General features: G+C 36.8%; 1 protein-coding gene across 3 annotated transcripts in view; it reads right to left on the bottom strand.

Annotated features, from left to right (window-relative positions):
• Gria3 (glutamate ionotropic receptor AMPA type subunit 3) overlaps window positions 1-26,441 on the bottom strand; it is a 282,023-nt gene that overhangs the window by 188,163 nt on the left and 67,419 nt on the right. For all 3 annotated transcript variants that reach the window (XR_010046642.1, XM_003465594.5, XM_063246354.1), the window contains exon 3: window positions 24,157-24,396. Coding sequence is in view for 2 of the 3 variants with exons in the window: in XM_003465594.5 (XP_003465642.2) it covers window positions 24,157-24,396 (240 nt within the window). In the remaining variant the exon portion in view is untranslated. The remainder of the gene's footprint in view (window positions 1-24,156; window positions 24,397-26,441) is intronic.

Here is a 26,441-nt window from a genome sequence, read left to right as displayed (position 1 = left end):
GAATAAACATACTTTTCAGTAAAAACACTCAATGTAAATGGTCTCAATTCACCAATCAAAAGACATGCATTGACAGAATGGATAAAGAAATAAAACCACAGATATACAGTAATAAGTACATTTAAATAGAAATAAAATTCACAGATTGAAATTTTAAGGGTATAAAACAGTACTTCATGCAGCAGAATGCAGAATAAACCAGAAGTAGCTATCTTAATTTTTTAAAAAGTTAATTTCAGATCAAAATTAATCAGAAGAGACAAAGAAGATCATTATATACTCGTTAAGATAATAATTCAACAGGACAGATAACAATTGTAAACAGCTATGTATCAAACCCTGGCTAGCTCAGCTTCATAAAAGAATCACTAATGGACATAAAAAAATCAGGTAAACACCAACCCAGTTATAATGAGGGACCTTAGTACCTGAATGTCACAAATAGATTGACTAGACAAAAAAAAATTCAACAAAGAAATAGCAGACCTGAAACAAACCTCTGATCAAATGGATTTAATAGATATTACAGAGCGAGCGTTCTATCCCAAACAATAGAGCTTACATTTTTCTCAGTAGCACATGAGACTTTCTCCAAAATAGACCAATGCTAACCCATACAACATGCTTGAGTGCAAAATAATCAGCATTACCCCTTATGTATTGTTAGATCACAGTGCAATAAAACTTGAAATTGATGGCAAAAGAAATAACAAAAATTATGCAAACATATGGAAATTAAATAACATCTTTTTGAATAATCAATGAGTCAAAGAAGAAATTGAGGAGAAAATTAAATCATCCCTAGAATCAAGCAATAATGCCACTAAAATGTATTGGAACCTATGGAATGCAATGACAACTGTCCTAAGAAGGAAGTATATTGCTGTGAATGTTCACATCATAAAAACACAATGAGGTGAAATAAACTAATGATGTACTTCAATGTCCTTCAAAGGTAAGAATAATCCAAATTCAAATCTAGTATAAGAAAAGAACTCATAAAGATCAGAGCAAAGATTAATGAAATTGATAATAAAATACAATACAGAGGATCAATGAATTAAAGAGTTGGCTCTTTGAAAGAACAAAAAATATTTGACAAACCTTCAGCCAGTCTTACCAAAAAAAGGAAAGATCTGAAACAAGCAATTGTAAAGGAAAGGAGGTGAGTCAGGAGGGGAAAAGGAAATAAAAAAGAATAAGTATGTTATGCACATGTACCTGCACCACAAGATGAATGCATACTTCGTTAATTACAAACATGTACTACTAAAATAGAATTTTGAAAAGGAATGTAAAAAGGTGAAATGGCAAGTGATTCTGTTGAAATACCTAAGATCATTGGTAACTATGTTGAAAAATTGTACTCTAATAAAATGGAAAATTTAAATGAAATGGATAGATTACTACATACATACGAGCTACCAAGGTTGAATCAAGAAGATATAAAGATTCTGAATAATCTAATATTAGGTAATAAAATTAAAGTAGTTATAACATTACCAACTAAGAAAAGCCCATGTCTTGGCAGATTCACTGCCAAATTCTACAAGTACTTTATAGAAGATCTTATGTCCATACTGTTCAAACTATTTAATAAAATTGAAAGGAAGATACCATTACTCTAACTTCAAAATCAGAAAAAGATCCAATAAAAAAACAAACAAAATGAAACTAAACATAAGTATGGACCAATCTCTCTAATAAACGTATAAACAAAAATCCATAATAAAATGTTAGTAGACAGAACTCAACAAATCATCAAAAATATCATACATCACCAAATGAGATTCATTCCAGGGATGTAGGGATAATTCAACACATGCAAATCAATAAATCCAATAAACCACATAAACAGAAGCAACAACAAAAATGACATGACCTCCTTAATAGACCCAGAAAAAGCCTTTGACAAAAGTCAACATCTTTTCATGATAAAAACCATGGAGAAAATAGACATAGACGGACCTTATCACAATCTTTTAAAATCCATCTATGACAACCAGTAGTCAACATCATATTAAATGGAGAACAGTTCAAAGCATTTCTTCTAAAATTAGGAATAAGAAAGACAAGCATGTCCACTGTCACCACTCCTGCTCAATATAGTTCTTGAAACAATAGCCAGAGCAATCAGAGAAGAGAAAGAAACAAAAGGGGTATGTGTAGGGAAGAAAGCAGTTAAATTACCGTTATTTGCAGATGACACAATTCTTTATATGGAAGACCAAAAAACTGAACAAAACTCTCCTAGGATTAATAACAAAATTTAGTAATAGAGAAGACTATAAAGTCAACACACAAAAATTAGTGGCAATCCTGCACACCAGTAATCACATACCAAGAAAAAAATTAAAGAAACAAATAATATCATCACAATTGCATCAAGAAAAATTACTTCGGAATTAAGCCAACAAGGAAGCAAAACACCTCTACGATGTAAACCTCAGTACTCTGAAAAAGGAGATCGAAAAAGATATCAGAATGTGGAAAGATATCCCCTGTTCCTGCATAGGTAGAACCAATATGGTCAAAATAGCCATACTTCCAAAACTGACATACCGATTTAATGCAATCCTAATCAAAATACCAGCAGTCTTCCTCACAGAACCAGAAAAAATAATCCTGAGATTAATATGGAACTAGAAGTGATCCAGAATAGAAAAAACAATCCTGGGTAGCAAGACTAAAATAGGAGGAATTAGAATCCCAAATTTGAAGTTATAAAAGCTACAGTGATTAAAAACATCATGGTCCTGGCACAAAAACAGACATGTGGATCCAAACAGAATAGCGGATATCTTCAACAAACAGGCCTAAAACACACACTGGAGGAAAGATACCCCCTTTAAGAAATGGTGATAAAACTGGCTATCCACATGCTGAAAACTGAATCTAGACTGTATCTCTCATCATATACTAAACTAAAAATCAAAATAGTTCAAATATCTAAATATTATAACAGAAACAATCTGCTGGAAGACAAAATAGGCAAAACTTTTGAAGACATAGCATAGATAAGAACTTTCTGAACAGAACCCCAGTTGCACAAGAATCAACCAAGAACCAACAAATACCAACCAATAATACCAAGAATAAACAAATGGGAGTCATATCAAATTAAAGCTTCTGCACAGCAAAGGAAACAACCAACAGAATGAAAAGACAACCTACAGAATGGGAAAAGTAATTTGCCAGTTATTCCTCAGACAAAGGACAAATATCAAGAATGTATAAAGAACTAAAAATGTTAGACTCCCAAATTAAAAGACCCAATCAAAAACTGGGCATCTGCAAAAGGATACAACAGCAAGTGTGTTTAGGTGTGTTAAATAGATGACCATATTAATATTTTTGATTGGATCATTGAACACAACTATTTGCAGTCTCACTATTTGAATGTTCACTTTGTATGCTTTGATCCTGTGACCTGAATCACCGTTTCAAAGATGATAGTGTGTAATCTATTAACTGGTGATATCTTACTGTTTTTTTTTTCTTTTTGTAGTTCTGTATTACTTGTACCCTTGCACTGTTTTGTTTTGTTCTGTTTTTTTCTCTTTTTCCTTTTAAATACCCCCCCCCAAAAAAAAGTAGCCTATTTTCTGTACACAATCTTTAAAAGAGATGTATCGGTCCTCTAGGTATAGGTATAAAAGTCAATATGACCCTGGGAGGTTTTCTGGACCTAACCAACAGTTCCTAACCAGAGAACACTTCACAAATTACCAATGATAACTTATGAGTATGTTCTCTAGTAAGTCCTACTTTAATAAAACAATTGTATTCATAGAACAGATTTCTTACCCAAGTTAATATTTGGTAACCAATAGTATGAGAGTTATTTGAAAGACATTTTTCTTTTATACACTCTAGATTCAATACACTGTAGTAGTTACAACCATGATCTTAATGTTTTTGGTTGGATCATTGAACACAGCTGTTTGCAGTCTTGCTGTTTTAATGTCCACTTTGTATGCTTTGATACTGTAACTTGAGCAACTATCTCTAAGACGCTAATGTGTAATCTATTAACTGGTGATTTCTTACTGTGTTTTTTTTTGTAGTTCTGTATTACTTGTACCCTTACACCACTTTGTTTTGTTTTGTTTTTTCTCTTTTTCCTCTTAAATAAAATTAAAAAAAAACTGGGCATCTGAATTGAATAGATACTTCTCATAACAAGTCAAAAAATACATGAAAAAATACATGAAAACATGTGTATGTATCACCTCCATTCATTCACAAAATTCCAATTAAAAAACATTGAGACTCCATATTACTCTGGAAAGAAAAGTTATCATCAAGAAATCTAATAACAACAGATGTTGGTGAAGCTGTAGAATAAAAGGTACCCTTCCTCATTGTCTGTAAAAGCGAAAACTATAATTATCAAAATCATTATACTGTTCTCTAAAACTAGAAATTCTTTTCAACCCACGTATGTCCCTTCTAGGTATCATCCAGAAAGAGTTAGAGAAAACATATTCCAGTGATACATGCATCTTTATCGTAGCACAATTCAGAGTAATCAGCATATATGCCCATCAACAGATGAATGGATAAAGAAAGTGTGGCATTCATGCTCAATGGAAAAGTACCCTGCCATAAAATTGCATAAACCTGAGTGATTTGTAAAACATGGATGCATCTTGAGACCATAATTTTAATGAGATAATTCAGACACATAAGCTTAAATGTTATAATTTCTCTTATATTAAAACCTAAAATACAAATCAAGAGCACAGTAAAAGACAGTAGGAAAAAAGATCAAAATGTATTTCTTCCAATGAAGGGTTGCACAGTCAACTAGTTCTGATAACCTGGTCTATCACATAATTGTTCTTGCTGAGGCAAGAGCGATAGACCCACAAGAAGCTGAAGTATGTAAGTAGTGAGTGCTGCTCTGTTGTGGCACTAGTGTGACAGCAGTAAGGGCCCAGGAAAAGAAAGCTATGACCAGACCTCCTGCCCCCAAATAAAATGCCAACTCTAGTGCTTTGCCAGTGACTAATCCCATGGCATGATCTCAGCGCAGGAAGGCAGGACTAGAGGGAGGAGGCACGGAAGACTCCCTTGAAATACTGCGAGTGGCATTCACCAGCTCGCAAGGAAGAGCTCCAAGTTTAGGGGGACAGGTGGCCAGCGGAGGTTTTGAATATACCAGAGGAAATTATCCTCCCTCTGTGTACCCAGGATAAGATCTCAGAGCCAGGGAATGTTTGTAAATGGACTCTCTCATTTAAATAAATCCCACTTAAATATTTATCAGATCATGAATATGCATGTTTCTCTGTCTTAGCACTGGAAAAAGAACGGGCATGTAATTTTTAGATGGCACATAAATAATGTAAGGGGGAAAAAGGGATCTTTGTTTTGTGTTGACTGTGTATTTACAGCATTTCAAGAGGTCTTAAAATAATGAACCAATTTTTTCCTTTCCCAGTCTAAATGTGCACTTGGAACTTCACCTTTCCTGTTTTTAGGGTGATTTGCACACATTTATATCATCAAGAGAGGATTTCTTGAGGCAAGAAAAAAATGATAATGGTCAACTTTTGGTGTGTAGTGAGCAAGTTAGCCATGGCAATCGTGCCCTGGGGCTCTTAACTTGGTGAGAATAGGTCTGGTCCTTTGTATCTTGTCCAGATGCTCAAAGGTGAGGAAAGGCTAAAAGGCACTTTTCAAGAAAGCCAGTGTAAGAGATGGGCAACCACTGTTTTATCCAGTCACGAGCACTTGGACTTGGATGCAGACATCTAATAAAGTTCTTTGGGAAAAAGAAACTGGACAGTTTTGATGAAGGATGTTGTTGTTGTTGGTGGTGGTGGGGAGAGGTCAGGATTGTGGTAAAGGCTCCATACTCCCATAGCAGGAAGATGCTATGGATTGACAACTGTGACTTTGCCTTTCCATTTGGCTGAGAACTAGCTGAGACTGAAGCCTGGGATGCGAGTGGGTAAAAGAGAACACACTCCTAGTCCTGAGTTGTCTCTTCTAGAACTCTACACCCCTGACTGTCCTTTCACAGCTGCACATAAAAGGTTTGGGATGAAGCACAATATCCTTCTTTCTGTATTTCTCATCTCTATCAGTATGAGAATTTGATGAAGCTTATCATTTTCCCTAAAGCATCTTTAAAAGTGCCATCTTTTCCTTGTTTATAGAAAAGCTGAGGATGGCTGTCAGTCTGGGGCAAAAGGAAGAATACAGAACTGGAAACTAGGAAACTAGGTGTTTAGTATTAGCTGCACTAGGAATATGACGTTAAGCAAATCCTTTCCATGCCTTCACTTTCTCATCTGTAAAATGAGGATCGTGATAATACCTCCCTGGTAAAACTATTGTGAAGATTAAAGAAGATGATGCATTTAAGAGGCTTAGCACAAAGCCTGGCACACAACAAGTGGTCAGTCAAGAGTGAATAATAGACTGGGGAGCTGGTTATTAATTAGCACCCAAATATTCTCCCAAAGCTTAATCTTTCTTGTTCTGTGAGGAAATAAGCACTTGTTCTAAAGGTGTCCTGTAGTTTGGTTGAGGGGCAAGTTTCGAACAAGGTGTTAAGAACTTGGACTTCAGTCCTGCTTTTACTGATTATGAACTGTGTGACTTTGGACAAATCATTCCTGTCTTTGAAGATACAGATTTCTTTCAGCTGTAAACCAAGAATGATACATATGACCTGATCTCCTGATTGGGTATGAATGATGATAAAAGACATGGGAAAAGTGCCTGGATGTATAAAGTGGTAGGTTTTCTTTTGAACAATATTAATTAGAATAATTGAATGTTCTTCCATTTCAATGAGTTCCAGTTAAGCAGTAATTTTGAGCTCACAGTTACATATTGAATGAGATCATGAAAGCAAATAGTTTATGGAAATATTTCTCTAATTTTGAGCTGGAACATTCTGAGAGCCAAATGGATGGGTGCTAGGAATAGAAATCAGATCCACAGAGCTTCAAATAGCTTATCAGTAGCTACTAAGAATTACAGGGTGAGTGAGGTTAGCTTTGCCTCTTTTTTTGTATTTTTTTTCCATTTCTTCTTCAAGATGGTTTATTAAACTGAAGAGGGGAAGAGGAAACAGGTTCTATAGATACAATCATAAGATAACTAGAATTTTCTAGAACAGTACAAATTTCATATACCTTTCTATTTCTTATAAAGATGGTTCCAGAATTTTGTAACTAAATATAGTTTCATCTTATAGTTTTGTAAAATTTTCATCTTTATTCTAAGTAATAATACCTACAATTCATTGAGTATATTTCAGTTTATTAGATATTGTGTTAAGCATTTTAATAGTCTCATTTAATTTGTATAACATCTTATTGAGATAAATATTATAATCATTGCTATTTTATAGATGTTTAGAGAGGCTGTTTTTCAGAGTCACACAGCTGATCTATATCAGAGCAGAGAATACATCTTCATGCCTGCCTTGGAAAGACCACAAAGAAAACACTTTTCAGGCCATATGTCTTTTCTCTGTGTTGAGATAATATGGACACTGTAACACAGAGTTCTGAACATTCGCTTGATGAGAACAGCCCTTAAGATAAAGTTATGAGGGAAGCTGGAGTCTGGAAGACACTGACTATATTTTTGATTGCTGCCAGCAAGATAGTTGATAGCATATCTTTTTATTCGCTCGTTTTTAAGGCCACTGGAGGACCTGTCTCGTGATTTCCCACAAAATGACCAACATCCCCATGCTTTCTGATGGTTATCCTTTATTTTTATAGTTTTTCTCATAAATGATGCACAAAAATGACTAGGCCCATTTAGCTGTTTGGCAATGGCTTCAGGTAATGGGGTGGTAGGCGAAACTTCAGGTGATGAAGGGAAAGAAATTGGAAGAGAACTTGGGCCTGGAGATGGGGCCATACCTTTTAATCCCTAATATTCACCAGCTTAAGCCAAGCAAACGTAAGATCATAATCTTAGCTTTGCTTCCTAATTCTAATTATGTACTATGAATCTAGGGGATCCTAAAAATGTGTCAGAAAAGACATCTGATCTGATTTTCGTCAGGTTATTACAGATGAAAATGTGGCTATGTTCTTGGTGGAGTCATTGACATCAAGACTTTATAAATATGTTGTATGTTCAGGTTAAATTTCCTTTAGCCACCTCCATTTGCTATAAATGAAGAGAATGACATTTTCTGTGCTATTTTTCTCCAAAATGTATGCCCAGTAAAACCACAAAAAAATGGTCTAGCTTCTCCAATCACATTTTTCTCTTTGGTAATGGGTCTAGATTCTATAACATGTGCATAGTTGGGGGGCTGGTTGTGAATTTAGCATGATAGCAACAAATAGCACAATTTCTTGATTACTAGTATTGCAGTTCTAAAAGTGAAACTTCTTTCTCTTTTTCTTTTTTTTTGGTGGGGGAGGGGTGCTCAAGGCTTTCTGTCTCTGCCATTTCTGCCTTCATGTAATGTAATTGAGTTAGCCAGATACTTTCCTGGGAAGAGGTTCTAATTCTGATAGAGGAGAACATTTGGAACAATGAGCAGGGGGAACTATTTACAGGTGCAATCTATACAACAATCCTATGAGTTAGGGATGATTATTATATTCATTTTAAGGGTGACATATCAGACATGTGCCATAGGGCCTAATACTCATTCTTGCCAATCATAATATGTCTCAGGAGTATACCACAGGAGCTACTGATTGGATAAGCATTTGTAGATTATTGCCTTTTAATGGAGTGGCTTTTGACTTGTCAATTAATGAAGGGAATGATAGAAGTGGCTGGGTCCTCCAGGTGGGTGAATACATGACGAACATGGGAACATATACTGACTTTCAATTCAGAAGAGTAGAGTCTTACATAAAAGAGTGTGACTCTGTGAGCACAAAAGCATGAGCTCTTCCTCCCACATTTTAGCTGCATATCTACAGAGCAGCCTTTAGCTTTAGGCAATTGCCCAGTCATAGTCAGCATTCGATTTTAGTTTACATCACTGTGTCATTCTTCTTTACTCCTTTGAGTTACGGTGCAAAGTCTATTACCATCACTATTCAGATAAAAGAATTGAGGTGGTAGAATAGGCTTAATATAACAAATCTGGGGCTAGCATTTAGATTTTTGGAATCCCAGTTTTAAAGTAGAATTACAGATTAAGAAGAGACTTACCAACTTGACAAAATGTGGGACCCATTCATTTTTCAAACCTGAAAATGCAGACTTAAGAATTTTAAAATATCTTTCCAGCTTGATGTTTCTAATATCATTTTTAAAGCTAATATTGAGCAATATACTAGGTGGATAAAAGTGGTGGGATTAAAAAAATCACTTATTAAAGCATTAGTCCTTGCTTTTGAAAATTTCCACTTTACTGATGAGTCATTATATACATTTATAATACTGAAGTTGTTACAAAATGGAAGACAGTGTATTGTTTTGGTAAATAATATTGTCCTGCTTCCTTCTACTCTATGCCATGTAGAAATCACTAATTCCTTTTCCAGGATTTTCAGAGCACAGTTTTGTCAAGAGAGAAAGTGACCTGACTAATCTTTGAAAGCCTTCCCTAAGCCTCTCAGAGGTATGAAATGCTTCTGATAAATAATTGTTCGGTTTGCTTGTTGAATCCTAGAAATTTAATAGTTGATGCAATTCTTTTGAGTTTCTTAGATAAGATAAACCTCACACCCAATAATTTAGTAGAACTCCCACCCTTGCCATTGTTTATTGTCAATTTTTTCTTTCTTCTTTGTATTATAATCTCTATGATTTTAGGTCATTATAAGATTAATAGAATTTGTCTTGGGAATCTTGATGATGCCTGCTTTTTACCCAGATTCAAGGTTCTTTCCTCTCTTCTGTGTCTACTCCCTGATGTACTTCATTTTCTCTATACAATTATTTGATTACCCTGTATTATTGCTAGTGTCTCAAAAGGGTTCTTCTTGCCTATGGGGAATTTGTAATTGAAAGAACATCTCTTTCTTGGGAATACTTCTGTTATTTTCCATGCTCAGACAAATTTAGTGGGCTAGAATCACAAAGAAAACTCTGGTATGAGAGAGCATTATGTCTTGACCACATAAATGCCCCTTGGATTATCTGTGCCTGGCTTGCCTGTTCTCGTTCAGATAATTGAAAACTGACTAAATTTGCTCTCAAATTGCTTTTCATTTTCTTGCACTGACCACACAGATATTGTGAAATAATTTCTCCCCTTTAGTTTTCACTGGGAGTTCTGTAAATTAGTATCATGCTACCCTACCACTTAAGAGAATTCTTGTGATTTGGATAAAATAGTGCAACATCTATATCTTAGCTTTTGAGAATCCTGAAATATTAATGACATATTGGCTGAGATTCAGGAATCATCTAGTGCATTGCAGGTTTGTCCTTTAGCCAGAAATTCATGACTAAGTTTCCTAGCACTAAAATACCTGTTTTGCTTCCAAGTCAGCTGGACCAGGAAAATGACAGCCTTAGTATCGCAATTGGGTCAAAGAAGGACTCAAAATCAAGTTTAGCCCAGTGCATAAGAGATAGATGGCTATCTAAACTCTCATTCACTCATTTATTTGCCCAATATATGGTAATAATGACTTGCAACTGTGTTATACTTAGCACAGCACTGATGATAAGACAGAGATGATGAGTCTGAACTCAGGCTGCACAACTTAGCAAGTTTAAGTGTGGCCTGAACTATATAATGACACTCTGCCACAAAAGTCAAAAAGAATTAAAATTAAAGAATATATTGAAAGCATGTGGATTAGAGTTTAGTTGGATTGTGAAGGGTCTTCTGAGCCATATTACAAAGTAAGGAGTTGATGCTCAGACTGATGGGATGCTACAAGAGTTTTGAGACAAGGGAGTGATGGAATGATTTTTATTTGGCAGCAGTGGAGGAATCAAGATCAGGGAAGTAGCAGTGTGGTGCAAACGATAAGGGGAGCCCAAATTTCAGACAGAAGTAGTGGGACTGTAGATGAAGGTCATGGTGATGGGATATAAGAGATAATGAAGAGGGAATACTTAAGGATGAGTTTTCTGTTTCAAGTAGTAGCATAGTGCCATTCCTTCAGTTTGGGGACTCAGGGGAAGGAGAAATTTTCCTTGGGACAGTGAATAAAGTCAGAGTTTAGAATGCTAAGTTTGAGCTCCAGACAGGGTATCAAGGTAAAGGTTTTAGGTGGAAAAATAAACCTACAGATTTGGAACTGGGAAAAGGGATCAGGGCTTCTGGAAAGCCCATGAAAAACTGTATTTACTTTGTGTGATGATGAATGTTGTATTTTTAGAGAAATTGGATATATTTAAGAAGCAATAATACTTTCCCTTTTACCGGAGAAACTCATGTAATTCTTGGTAGGAGACATTGCTTTTGTTCTTGGGAAGCCTGGAGATGGCATATGACTACGTGGGGCCATGTTTTAATCACCTAATGGGTGCTGGGAGTAGAGCTTTTAAGTGGAAGAGATGCCATTGTAGAAAATCCCAGCAAACCTTAGAATGAATCTTGTTAGTAGTATGCTGCTGCAGCTGCTGGTGTGGAAATCTGCACAGAAGAACTTTAAGATCTACTAGGGCATCCTAATCTATGCACCAGTCATTGTTTGTTTGTTTTTCCTCACTCAAAGATCCTAGAAAGATTAAGGGCTGGTACTAGAGATAATAAGGAAACATGAATGTTCTGAGGGTCTACGGCTAACTGTCATAGTCATTTTAGGTGGCTATTTATGTATCAAAACCTTTTCTAAGAGTAGTCATTTGAAAAGGAGCTACAATTTTGTCATAAAGAGAAGTACTATAAAAACTCACAGAATTTTAGAACCCTAAAGAATCGATGAAAATTATATTTATTTATGTATCTATGATGCTTTTATAAACTATAAATTTATTAAGGGGAGGCACTGTTTCATTCACTTCTGTAAACCCAATAACACCCATCATGAATGATTCTTATACCCAAGAATTGTTAATTACAGAATGATAGAGTTCACTCTCTCACTTTGCTGGAAAGGCTATGTGACTCGACAAGATCACACAGTTGATTAGTGAGGCTGGAACTGAGGTTCTAGTTCGATGATGCTTTTCTTCAACTCTCTTAACTGGCTCACTCATCTTTCATATCTCGGTGTTTGTGATGCATATCGAAAAAGGTTCTGCCTTCTTAACAGCCTCCTGTTAACTGCTTTCTTAACTCTTAACAGCCTCCTCTGACCCCTCTTCTTGACTAGGTTTCAACCTTGGCCTATAAAGATTTGAACAAAGCATTAGAGTTTCCAACACTTCAAGGCTGTGTCCCTAGCATAACCATAGCATATCCTAAAGTACCAGTCTAGGAAATCTCAGGGTTGTCAAAAGAATTTAGTGTCTGTGCCAGACAACATCTGAAGAGTAGCCCAGTCTTTCAGACTCCATGGAAACACAGGAGCCTGACTTTGAATAACACCAGTTAACATCACTATAGCACTGTAATATGACGTTTTTGGGGATCAAAAAGATTGGTAGGGGAGCAAGGGAGGAAAGAAAAAGGGAATGAAAAAGAAATTAAGATCTGTTATGTACCTGAACCATCTCCCCACAAGGAATGTAAACATTGTATACTGCACACATGTACTAAAAAAAAAATACTAGTTAACAAAACCAAATGAATTTCACGTGGCCCAGCCCCTTGTTCTTGTTTTTGTAACTTTTCACTTCCATGATCCTTCTGAGGTCACATACATTCCTCCCATGTTTGTTTATTTTATCTCTAAAATGCCCAGTCACTTCTGTACAAATTGAAAATGAGTGCAGTTTATGCTAAACTCTTTCCTATTGCAACGTTATTTTTTTCTTATTGACAGTAGTTGGAGATTGATGGTATGATACTAGACAGAATGTTCTGGAAAACTTTACTTCTGAGCAGTTCTCCCTACCTCTTAGATGCATGGTGGACTCCAGACTAGCTTTTAATATTTGGAAGATAAGAGTACCAGTCCTCTGTATGACTATTTGTCTATGAGAAGATAAATATGGCCTCAAAAATCTACTGTGCAATTTGTCAACTTCAGTATAGAGAAATCTAACACTTCCATTGCCCTTAATAACTCACTATTGGTCTGTCTTCCATGAATTCATCTAAGCCTTTATTTGGAGGAAGGGAAAATCTATTTATATTTTCAGTCTAATCCACCACTTGGTGTAATGAGTTCCATATGTTTCTTCCATTTTCTACCTGCTGTGAAAAGTAGAGCTTCCTTTATTTGTCCTAAACTCACCTCTGTAGGCTGAATGTCGATAAGATACACACACACACACACACACACACACACACACACACACACACACGATTCAGTAAGGAAAAATGACCCCAGTATTAATTGTTTTCTTTGTTTACAAGCATATTAAAAATTCAAATGAAAGGGAGCTTGAGTAATGCAATAGAAAGTGAATACAGAGGCAGTTAATTACCCCAAGGAGAAGCATGTAAATCCTTGACAAAACAGAGCCCCTTGATGCAGGAACCTGTAGAAATAAATAGGGTTCTGCAATGAAATTAGTGCCTAGTCAAGTGCCGCTTGCCTGCAGTGAGGTTGAAGTACCCTCTAAAAGTTCATTGTGGCCCAGGAACATAACCTGTCTGCCTTTTGCCTGACATGATCTTAATTAGCCTCTGTTCTACTGCTGAGAAAGCCCGCTGAGGCAGTTAGCGCCCAAGAATTAATCAGATCGTTTGTGGAGTCCACAAAGCAGGACAGCATACAACACTGGCAACTCACTGATTGGAAAGGATCCAGGAAGTCAGAGAGTGAAGTAGTCTGTGTGACTTTCCCCATCCCCTAAGTGAAGGCGCTCTACAGAGTCCTGGGGGTGGGGTAGAGTGAGCTGCATTCCACCTGTACCTCTCAGCCTCCCTCCTCTCCAGTGCATGGTCTGTTTTCCTGTCATCCATTTTTTGGCTAAGGCAGTGCGTGTAGCGATGCTAATGCCAAACTGACTCCATGTGTGAGAGGGACAGCACACTGTTGATTTGGTTGCAGATTGCACTTTTGCTACAGGATTAGTTGGGAAAATGGAATTTTGCCAGTATTTCTCTCTCTTTGTTTACTGCCTATTTTCAACAGCCCTATAATTGCTTTCCATTTAGTAAACGGAGCATTGTTCCTTTTTTTGGTATTTCTTTTAATTGTGTTTCTTGGCCTGAGTTCTGACATTGCAGAGCACTGATGGGAATGCCATATTGTTTTGGTTCTAGATACTAACTTGGCCTTAGCCACTGCTAGAGGAGGCAGCTCTGCAATGGGGCCAGAAACGTAAGTTCTTCCATGAAACCCTCCTTAACTAATCCATTTTGCCACTCAGGAACTTCTCCTTCTTTGGTCTCTTACAACATATGAAATCTGGGGCACACAATCTAATTTTTCCCTTTGCTGTTTGCTGTACTAATCTTTGCTTCATGTGCTTTAATATTAACCAGTCTCTCTGGCAGTGATGTTAGTTCTTCAGACTCAAGGACTACCTCTTATAGAAAATAGCTGTTAATATTGATGTAGGAACAGTAATAGACATTTGGAAATTGCTAGATTGGTTAATGACATCCCCTTGAAAAGTTCCTGCAACCATTTTCTTGACCTGATGCTTCCCTGTCACTATGGACGTTTGAGGGAGAATAATTCTTTGTTGGGAAGGAGGATACTATTTTGTGCATTGTTCAGTACATAGCCTCATTCCTGGCCTCTACTTAGCACTAATATATCCTTAGACATGGTGAAATGTTCCCTGAGGGAATAAAATTATTTTCTCTCCCTAATGAGCAGCACTATCTTATGATTGTGATAAAATAAGAGTGAAATTTCATTGAGCATATATCTATGTTCAGTTTGGTGTTAAAGTCTTTATCTGCATTTTTTTGTTTTACTTTCATAACAATGCTGCTTTAGCTTTGTCGTCTGAAGAACTCCAAGGGAAAAACCTCAAAGTCATAGTTGCAGATTACAATGCAATCTTTCCTTTTCCAAAGAAATATTTGAAAACATCATTTCAAGTTCTTTTAGAAAGACTTCTCAGACCCAAGCCCAGATTTAGAGTGTACTTCTGTTGATTCTTAATTTTGTAAGGACTACCCATTCATTGAAAGCTAGGTTTTCAGCTCACTGAGGGTTAATTTCACAATGAACTTCATGAAAAGCAATGGAAGGTCAAAGCAAAAGCAACCCTGCCAGCTGTCACCTTTTTCTCAGAGATGTGACTACTGTGCCAAACAGCTACTGCATGGTAGGGGGGCTAGAGAACTATTTTTTTCTCATGATAACATTTTAGCTCAGGAAGCAGAATTTCTAGCTATCCTACTGAAGGAGCATTCCTACTCTAAATCCTGACCAGCTGACTTGCTAATAATTCAATCAGTCACGAGAGAGACAGGGTAAAAGCAGGTGGATAAAGCAGCTCAGATTTGTCCTTCTGGTGGGGGAGGGGGACTACTCAAAGCACGTCTTCTGACAGTAGTGCCATCTCTGCATATGAAGGACAACCCAGGAGAGAAAATTTGACATTTTCACTTAAGTGTCTTTGTAGAGAAAAGTAGCTCTGGTTGGGAAATCAACCTCAAATTCACTGCCACCAAGGAGTTAACAATACATTAAAATTAGTCATGTCATTTGATGGAGAAATATTCTATTTATGGAAAATACCTTTATAGGAAAACTGCCTTTCTGAGTCTTAGCTGGAAATATTACTGTAAACAGGATCTAATCACAGTGAAGCCTTTTTTCAGCTTTGTATGACAGCTGTAAAATATGACAGTATTTATTAATAGTTGCTGCAGTCTAATCTGCAGTATTGGAGAGCTACAGCAAAATATGTTAAGCTACTGAGAGAGCAATTTCCACAGTAACTAATATTCAGTTTTTGGAAAGATAGTTTAATGTCTTGTGGGGTTTTCCCCCTACCGATGGTCCAACCCTAGAAATGTGCTACTAAGCTAATAACCTTTGTGAAGAGGAAGTGTTTAAATGATAATTTATTTCAAGAACTGACAACAAATTGCTCCACACTTTCTCTTTTTATGCCCCAAAGCAGTCAAGGATGTGCAAATCGAAGTATTAAAAAATATGACAGCTCCAGTATTTTCATTTTCAATGAAACTCTCATTACAGACATATGTATGGTCTTTTATTCACAACCCCTCCCCCCCAATAGTCATTCACTATTATTATTGTGCAGGCTTTCAAGATGTTTTCATAGTTGAAGACTCATCACAATAAATTAGGAAGGCTGCAGAAACTGCCAAATGTCTCAGGTACTGTCAACCCTGATTATTGCTGCTCAAACAGGGGAATTTAGTATCTGTCTCTCACAGGATAATGGACTCTCTGGGTCTTTCTAATTTATTCAGATGTACAAAGTAGCTTGAATTTCAATAAAAACTCTCTTGACTCCACATTTCCCAGAAGGCAAATGGACATGACTAGAATTGAAGCCTTCGGTTACCTTTGCACATTCTTTAATTAGCTCTTAAAATTGTAGGAGAAAGAAATCATGGACATGTTTTTTTTTTTAAATGTAAATAAATGCTACCCATATTACTCTGCAGGAACTGCAAAGAAGTTCATGATGGTGACCCATCATTGCTGTTCTTGCTTTCTTCTCCAGTGAGAAGCAGCTTTTTAACAGTGAGGACTTGTGAGATCATATCCTTCTGTGTTCTGGCAACTAACTATCTCTGTCCAAGAGAAGGGTAGATGAGTTTTCTTCTAACCAGAAACAGGTCCTTAACAAAGCACTCTGCTGGTGTGGAACATAAGCAATCCTGTCTTCTACTTGCATTTAGCACTCTGCTCTTTCTCTGCTTTCACCTTTGCAACTCATGTGCCCCTTAACCTGAATTTTTGACTTCCTTCCTATCTGAACCTCCCAGTGCCACAAGAAACTATATTAATTTGTGCACATCATAGTTAAAGAAGGAAACTGATAACTAGACTGCATCCCCAGGGGAAAAACGGGATAGAGAGAGCCTAAGTACCAGCTCCGTTTGAGGACTGGCTAAAGAGAAAACTAAGGGAAGAGGCAAGAAGTGTTTCTAAATGATGAGAGTGTGCGAGGCACTATGTGAATATGTGAAAAATATATGCCAATGGAATATGGCAGATCTTTCTTAAAACCTAGTTTCACTACATTGGAGCTATGTAACCCAAAGAACCATCATGTATTATGTGTAGTTTTATACCTTGGTTTCATCGGTTGTAAAGATGCAGGGATGCCATGAGGATTAAATGTGATAATGAAAAAAGCTTAGGCCTTAGCCAACAATAAATGTTTAAGAAATCACAGCTGCTTTTTATTAAAATAAGGCAATAAGATGACTAGATTTGCTTATTTGTTCCAGCAATTGGTATTAGAGTGTGCATACCTGTGCATGTGTTTGTGAGGAGAAAGAAAGAGAACAGGGGGAAAAAGCAGGAACACAACAGGGAGAGGGAAAGGGAGGAGGAAGACAGTACCATATAACAGCAAGAGGGAGTGAGAAGAAAGATTTGGTGTTTTAGTTTGCAGAGTAGAACCAAGTGGAAGGGGTAATGTTGGTTATATAAGTAGTTGTGCGTGACGACACGCAGGAAGGTGTACAGAACTGAAGCTTTGCCTGTCTCTCAGTAGAGTTCAAATCCATTCACCCTGAGAACATATATAGTGTTCTGAGGGAGGACCCTTTTCTCCTTGTCTTGGGGAGTCCTTTTACCACTGAAATCCTTCTGAACCTTCCAAAATGTTCTCACCTTCCTAGCTACTTGACAGCATTTACTCTTTTCCCAAGGTACCACTATAATGAATGAAAATGTTATTGTTGGTTTTGGGAATAGCTGGTTTAAAAATTAATTTTTTTGCAGCCATGGAGATAAGTCACTGTTTCTGCAACAGGATGGTTGACTCCTCAGTGGCCAGAACTAATTCGGCTACTTTAAATCACCACCAGTCAGATAGGATAAGCTAGTACTACAGAGAGCTCAACAACTGCTTATTTTTTTTTTGTACCAGGAATCAAACTCAGGGCCTTCCGCTTGCCAGGCAGGCACTGTGCAGCTGGACTACATCCCTGGCCCAATAATTGCTTGTTGACTGATGAGATAATTGTTACAGCTGCCCAGGTTCCTGCCACAGCCTTCTAAAGAAAATAGAAAGGTCCCTTATAAGGCTGTTGATTTCAGGAGAGTTACTTGGGAACTGAGTAGGGAGTTTCAGGTTGAGAATGGGAGACAGCAGGAGTTTATTGAACACTGGCAAGAAGGTAGGGACTAGTTGCCTCAAAGGGCACTCAGAGCTATTATCTCATTATCTAAACTGAGAGTCACTGCTTGGCTGGCGTCTTTCATCTCTGTGGGCTGTACCCATTGAAGCCAAGGAGAGTTGTCAGGTGCACGGGTGAGTCTGGCTGCAGTTCTCAAGCATGTGACTATTGTGGAGGAAATGTTAATACTATGCAGAACTAGAACATTTGTACTCAAAAGCCTAATAACTGAAAGAAGTGGTCATCTTCCTGTGACAATTTGAGGATTTTCTGTGGGAAAACACATGGGCAAAGAACTCCCCAAGCTGGACTCATAGCAGCTGGTGTCTCAGAATTAAAGTTGATCTCATAGGAACAGGGAGTAGAATAGTGTTTTCCAGAGAATAGCAAAGAAGCTTGGGGAACAATTGACCAACAGGTACACAATTATAGTTAGATAGGAGGAATAAACGCTGGTGTTCTATTATATAGTAGGGTGATTATAGATAATGATAGTGTATTATATGTTTGAAAATAACTAGAAGAGAGGTTTTTGCTTGCTCTCACAGCAAAGGAATGATAAATGTACAAAGTGATGGATATCACAATTACCCTGATTTGATCACTACACAATATATGCATATATCAAAACTTCACATTGCATCTTATAAATACATGCAATTACTGTGTTAATTAAAAATGATAATAATAAAAAGAAAGCAACATTTTGTATTAAGATTCTACTTCCACAGAAATCTCTTGCCTGAATAGAAATTTCTCCTGCTCTGGATGCACAAGTCATTAGTAGCTACAGAAAATTGGCATGAATAAATTGGTGAGCTGAGTTTGTCATTAGCAGAGAAAGACTGTTGATCAGTGGGAACAAAATTCAGGGCAGGGAAATTTTTATGGAAGTAGAGGCAGGCGAAGAGATGTTAAGGTTTTGCTCCTGCCAAGGAGGGCAATGTTGATGTGTGACACAGTGAGAAGTACTTAGTAAATAAAGAATAGGAGGGTCAAAAAGCAGACAGAATATGGAGATGGGAGATAGCATGGTAACCTCATGATTTTTCCAACAACTTCCGTTTTATGTATATAGTGTCAGGAGTGTAATTTTCAACTGTGTACTAATTAGCTAAGGTGGTACTTTAATAATTCAGTGAAATGATGACCTGAAAATCCTAAGTGAGACCTTTTTCTGCCAATAGAAATTAAAGCGAATTCTTGGAAATACACTCAGTGTTTTATAATTTCAGGGAGAAAAAATATCCTATTTGTGCTACATATCTTCCAAGTGACCTCAAATGGGACCCATTTCTCAGATCCTCATCCATCTTTGGCTCTGCTACAGTAGAGCCACATCATTTATCTGTTTAGTTTATCCAAATGTAGCTATAAAGGTGCTCAGATGTGTCTCTCATCTCTCATGTAATTTACAATAGTCTGACATCATACTTTGATGCTATACTTTGCACCATGATTTTTATTATTAAAGCAATAGATAATCACTGTAGAAAATAATACAGAATCAATATTTTACTGAATAGTAAATGAATTTCACTAAATGGTTTATGAATTGGACTTGTTTTTTTCATTCTCTCCATTCCTCCCCTTTTTCTTTACTTCATTCTCTCTCCTTCCTTTTTTCTCTACCATTTCTTATCTTCTTTCTTTGATCCTCTCTTTCTCCCATGATCTTCCTTCTCCTTTTCCTTTTTCTGTCCCTTTTTCTTTCACCTCAGTGCTTGAAAGGAGATATGGCCTTATTCTCGATGAATTGATAATGGAGGCTGAAATCAGGCCTGTGCTATGTATCAGCAGAAGCACAAAGTATGAATCTAAAGGTTAGCCAATTTTTATCACTCAGGAAAGAAGGTATACAGCAGACCTAGTGAAATAACAATGGAAAACAGTTATCTTAAGTGCTGAGTGAATGGAATCTATTTGCTTAGAGGTTGGCAAGATCTTTGCTCCTCAAAAGTTGTTCTTTTTCTGCCCAACCATCTCAGTAAACAGCATCACCAGTTTACCCAGTCTTTTAATCCAAAGGCTTCATAGTTGCCCTTAAATTCTTCCTTTACTTTCCATAATCAGTCTGTCCATAATCAATTGTTTCTGTGGCTTTAGTTTTCAAGCTGTATTTCCACTTCATACATCGTTCTTCTTTTCCAACCTAGTTTAAGCTGCCAACATTCTCACTTGGATGACCATCAGAGCCTCAATTGATTTTTATCTTTCATCACACTCCATTTTCTACAGACACTCAAATGAAGTCATGTGGCTCCCTTGCTCAGAAGCCTCCAGTGACTTCTCACAGTAGTTAGAATGAAATTCACATTCCTTCTCAGGGCTCCTGTTCATACTCCAAGGATGTGATCTAACTCCTATCTAATTCTGTATTCTCTTTTTAGGTCTTTCCTGCCTATTCATTACTCTTTAGCCACACTCGTATTTTTCAGTTCTTTAAATATATCACTGGGCCTTTGTGTATGTTAGTTTCACTGCTTGAAACTTTACTCATCATATGGCTGCCTCCTTACAATTTTCTTGGTTCTTGGCTTATTCATTGTTAATGATTCTGTCACTAAGCAGACTTAAAACTATGTCCTTTCCATGATTATTTTTCTCTTTCTTCCATACCACCTTATCTAAATATGACATCACTTTGTTTGTTACTTTACTTGATCTGTGTATATCTTTCTCAGTAGGAAGCACATGTACCTTGCTTGCCATTGTAACCTTATGATCTATTGAATGAATCATTTTGCATAGGAGTTGTCAGGGAAGAAAATACAGAGACAGATAAAGACAGACATGTTGAGGTTTTATTCTTACCAAGGAGTGCATTATGAATGTGCAACATAGTAAGAACTGCTAGGTAAATAAAGAATAGGGAAAACAGAGTTTAATGTGAGTTTTCAACAAATGGAACAATGGGTATGATTTTTCAGAATCAAACTAAGGAGATAATTTTTGGTAGCAGTAACAGAAGTGAAATTGCCAAGGGAAGCACGGTCCTGGGACATTTGGTCAACAGTAGAAAATAGGAGCTGCCTGAAGTGGAATGAACTCATGAGGTAGCATAGGGAGACTGTTTGTTAGTTGGTTGAAGAATAATCATATTGAATCTTGAAGAATAGACTGCTTTTTCCAATGAGGGTAATGGAAGCTTCATTCAAATTTTTGGAATAGGTTCTTTGTATAGTGTTTTCAGAGGACTTTTCAAGAGGTAAATTAGTGCAAAATTTTGTGAAAAGTTATTATCAAAGGCAGAGATTACTTTTTTTGTCTTTTTCCTTTTTATGGTTCTGGGGATCAAACTCACGACTGCCTGCTTGCAAGGCAGGCGCTCATGCTGCTGAGCTAAACCTCCAGCTCTGGCAGAGATTAATCTTACCAGCTAGATGGATACACAGGAAAGAAATGCAAATTTACACCAATCAAAAAGGTTTCTTTTGCCTCAAAGATGATAGGATTGTCTAACTTATTTAGTGACACAATGCGAAAAAGATGTATGAATAAGAAACAGGCATAGATGACATTGACTTCATTTTGTCTAAGAGAGAGCTAGTGAACAGAGGTGGATCACAAGAAATGAGAGTACTTTAATTGAGTAGTTTTCAATTAAATAAATAGGAGTTACAGATGTGATAGCTTGTGTCCACCCAAAGCCTCATATGGTCATAGGCTAGAGCTTTCAGAGGTAGCTAGATCTAGAGTGTAAGACTGATTCATGGTGAAATGCTGGGATTAATAGCACTGGGATTAAGAGTGTATGATTACTAAATCAGTCCACTGATTGGTTTCGCACCACCCTAATCCCTGTAGCCTAGGTTGAGTATAAAAGAGGCAGAAAAAAAAGCTGCTAAAATTCCTGTTGCCTTGCTATCTTCTGTCTTCCATGAATGCTTCTCCTCTGTGAGGCCTGTCTGCCATTCCACCCTTCCTTAGAGCCAGTCGATTATGAACTGAAACCTCTACAAACTGTGAGCCAAATAAATCTTTCCCCTTTAACTTTGGGTGTCGGGTATTTTGCATCAGCAACGAAAATATAACTAAAACAGAGTATTAGTAGAACTGATAATAATTTATTAAAAAGTTTTAAGTGAGAAGCTGCTGATTTTCAAACTTTGATTCTGAAATCTAGATTGCTGTGCATTGGACTCCATTATATACATTATATGGAAATAGGCTAATTCATTTTCAGTGTTTGCACAAAATGAAATGCATTAAAATTTGGCAAATTAAGAATTAGAACATCCAGACCACTTGGGTATCCTAGTCAAACAAGTCTTTGTTTGAACATGTGGAGCTTCTTCCTGGTTCTGCTCTTCCTGATTACTGCTCTGTTCCTCTTCTTCAACTTCACCTCCCTCTTCTCTTTTGCAGTCTGCTACATACTTATCCCTTAGGGATAGCTCCTCTGGCCAGGTTTCTCAGAAAACTTTATTGTACTGAAATGCCATCTTTTCATAATTCTTAGAGCAAGCAGAATCTATGGTGTAGCATTCAATTTGATATTTTTCTGTGTTGTTCAAGAATAGTTTCATAAATATCCTTTTCAATCCACTTCTGTTGGACCCATATTATACATGTTTGCATCTATGAGAGGATTTGCTTATAGAATCAATTAATTAATTAACTGATAATATATAAGTTAGAGTTAGCAGCAAGATACAAAGCATCTTGAGTCTGACATAATAACTAAGAAATCACAGAATCAAATAATCTTACATTAAAAAGGGACACACTGTAGGTGAGGAGACGGAGCAAGAGAGATTCCAGTAAGGTGATCAATGTCAGAGAGCTAGCTAATGATAGATCTTGGACTACAATGCCGATCTCCTGGAACAGGTTCATGAAAATTGATAGTATTTTGGAGGCAAGCACCATAAGCAAAAACCAGCTTAAATATTTCCTGATAAGATTTGATGATGCAGTAAAATTACAGTAAAATAAATATTACTCTGGTTTGCCAAAAGCAAAATGGAGCTTTCAAGTTAAATTACTGAGAATGACCCCCTTCCCCAAGAATCCCTCATGAAGACAGACATTTCATTTGTTCCTTCTCCCCGTGATTCTGAAAACCCTGAATCAGAAAGTTATCCTTACTCTATAACCAGAGTTAAAGATAAATGATTTTGGAATATCATTCTGATTCCTTGATTTTACTGAGGAACACCTCAAAATTAACTGAGATTTAGAGTCCAGTAGGGTGAATTATGATATAAGTACTTTAGCTAGTTGATTAATATATTGTTCTGTATACTGTTTTAGGTCAAACTTAATTTCTGAGACCATTTCAATAAACTTTGTCTTCAGTATATTATCTTGCTGTTAGAGAAACCATCCATGCTCAAAAGCCTGTTGAGTCAGTCTCCACTCATGATTTCTACCAAGGAGTTGTGGAAGCCCTGTAAGCTGAGGATCTGATGGAACAAGCCCTCGAGGCATGAGACATTGCCACCAGTTCCACATCTGTGGTTTAACTGTTGTGTGAAAAAGTACACTTCCTCTTTGGGCTTCAGTTTTCTCATCTGTGAAGGGAAGATAATTAAGGTCTCTGACAGAATTAATTTTCTCAAACCTTTCAGTTTAGGCATCTCTCTGCTTCAGACTGGACTTCTTTACTCTGTGCATTTTAGCCCATATAAAGGTTTTCTTTGTGGACATGTTCTCTTTTTCAAAACAATGTCTCATCCAAGAGTGTATCCCAAATAGGTTTTTATATAGAGCTTGTAAAAGTAGATTCCAAAATTACCATTGCCTTGATTTTTATCTTAATCCTTGATTTATATCTAATATTAAATACAATTTAAGAAAATTAGATTTTGTTTGTTGGAAGAACAGGGCACATGATTAAGGAAGATTGAATACCACTATTACATGTCTATCTAAAGAAGAGAACACATGCATCTTCTTACCTCGTTCTGTGTCATAGAGGTACACAAACTTCTCCCACTTGTAGTGACCAAGGAGACTCAGAATAGCACCCTTCAAGGCTGGGCGCATCTGGATGACAAACTGCACATCTGCATCAGTGGGGAAGCTGGGCGTGACAAAGGATGTGTGCAGGGCTCCACAGAAGGAGGTCAGGGTGTTCATTGACATCTGGTCATAGAATCCAAAGATCGCATAAACCCCTCTTGAGAACTGGGAGCAGACTGCAATGAGAAAAAAAGAAAGCAATTTCAATAGGTCCATTGTCCCTTGTTGCAGCTTGTAGGGTTGGAAATTCAGTGTACAGTTAGGCTGTGAATTACATGCCTCAAAAGAAACCAAGACCTCAGAAAATCTCTAGGAGCCCTTGAAAGCCTAGTTGCTCAACACAGGAGATAAGAAAGGGAAGGACCTATTTGAAATAGTTACACATTTTCTGTGTGTACATTGAGAAAGAAACTAAGAAAATGTGGGAAGGAAAGAGATTAAGGTTGTTTTACCTTTTTAGTAACCTCACAAGCTCACTTCTGAGGCACAAGGGATTCTTGTCCTCCCACCAGAGTGGCACAGAAGCCTCTTAATGTAGCCATGTTCCCAACAAAGTACAACTCTCATTCCATTCTTCTCAGTGTTTTTTCTCCTAGGCGACAGTGATGACTGAAAATTTGGTCAGACTAATGTTAACGTGTCCACTGTGAAATGTGTCCACTATATTACTCTTCTTATGTTATATAATGCTTTGATCACAATTATGGCATCAGCTATTGTATAGGCTACTGATTCAGAGGATTTAAGATTTTGAGCAGGCTGCAAGAGTGATTGGTTTTTCTGCGTCCTTTGAGTCACACAGGTAGGTGCCTGCCTGTTCTGTCTCATGTGTAATTGGCATCATTCTGTCTTGATCCTTTTTGAGCTTGTCTTACACACTCACTGATCCACATGTGGAACTTTTGGATTTCCCTCACAGTTGTCCATTTTCCTTCATTGCAAAGTGGGCCCTGCTACTATCTCTGCCTTCTTCTGACCCAGATGAGATTAAAAAATGTGAACCAATTTCAATATTAGCTTCAGTGGAACATAATTAGCAAAGCAAATCAGCTACAACAACACCATTTGGTGCATTCCCAAACCAAGTGGAAATGATCTTTAAATTATCTGCACCACTGCTCCTTTCCATTCATGCGAAGCTGACATAACAGGCATAATGGCATGTAATTTAAGGGGTCTTGCATGGTCTCCTTTCTCTGCTAAGAAACTCTAAATGCCACTTTTAGGCTTGCTTCTTTAGCTATAGAGTGTTGATAAAAAGTTTATGCCTTGGGAGGGGATTTAAATACAATCCCTTTTTATCCTTATAATTGTAAAATGAATTAATGCATACAATGAGATGCTAGGATGGGTAGGAAAGCAGAAGGAATAGTTTTGATGGAAATGAGTAGATGGAAAAAGAGAATTTTAGGTGTTGGAGTTCTTTATGAAAGGAGAAATAATAAAGGCATTAGACAACAAAAGTAAAGTGAGCATTGAAAGTAAGATGAAGGCTTTTGACAATAACAAGATATACTATGGTGGCCAACACCGATTTCCTCCTATCTTGTTTTGAAGTTTTGAATTACTATCATTATTTTGCTTTTATGGATTTTATTCTGTTCTGTTTGGTTTAATTTTATTATGTGTTATGGTATGGGTAGCTATTTTGAAGGTAACACGAAGCATTATGGTAACCATTGTTGATTTTCTATTATCTTGTTTTGAAGACCTGTATCACTCTCATTGTTTCATTTTGATTGGCTTTATTCCATTTCACTTTGTTTCGTTTTATTCTCTTTAAAATAAAATTAAAAAATAAAAAAGAAAGTAAAATGAAGTCCAGTGGAAAAGCAATTTTGACTAATTTCTTAATCCTGTTGTAAAAAATGGAGAGTTCTCACTATGATATCTTGCTTTCCAAATATCTAATTAAATATGTTGACTAAGGAAGTTCTCTTTTTTTCTTTTTTTATTCAAGGAGAAAAAGAAAAAAAAATAGAAAAAGGGTGCAAGTTATATAGAATTTCAGATAACATAAACAGTAGGAAATCACTAGTTAATAGATTACATATTGTTATCTTAGAAATAGTTGTTCAAGTTACAAAATTAAAGCATATAAAGTGAACTTTCAAACAGTGAGACTGGAAACAGTTTTGTTCAATGATCCAACAAAACTCAGTAATACGGTTATCTGTCTTATCCACTTAAATATATATGCAGATGTTCTCTTTTATTAGTC

This window comes from Cavia porcellus, unplaced genomic scaffold, assembly GCF_034190915.1.
Source record: "Cavia porcellus strain 051 isolate PalLab524CR breed Dunkin Hartley unplaced genomic scaffold, mCavPor4.1 scaffold_3, whole genome shotgun sequence".
NCBI lineage: Eukaryota > Metazoa > Chordata > Mammalia > Rodentia > Caviidae > Cavia > Cavia porcellus.
Note: the sequence above shows the minus strand (reverse complement) of the source record. Positions and strands in the feature narration are given on the sequence as shown.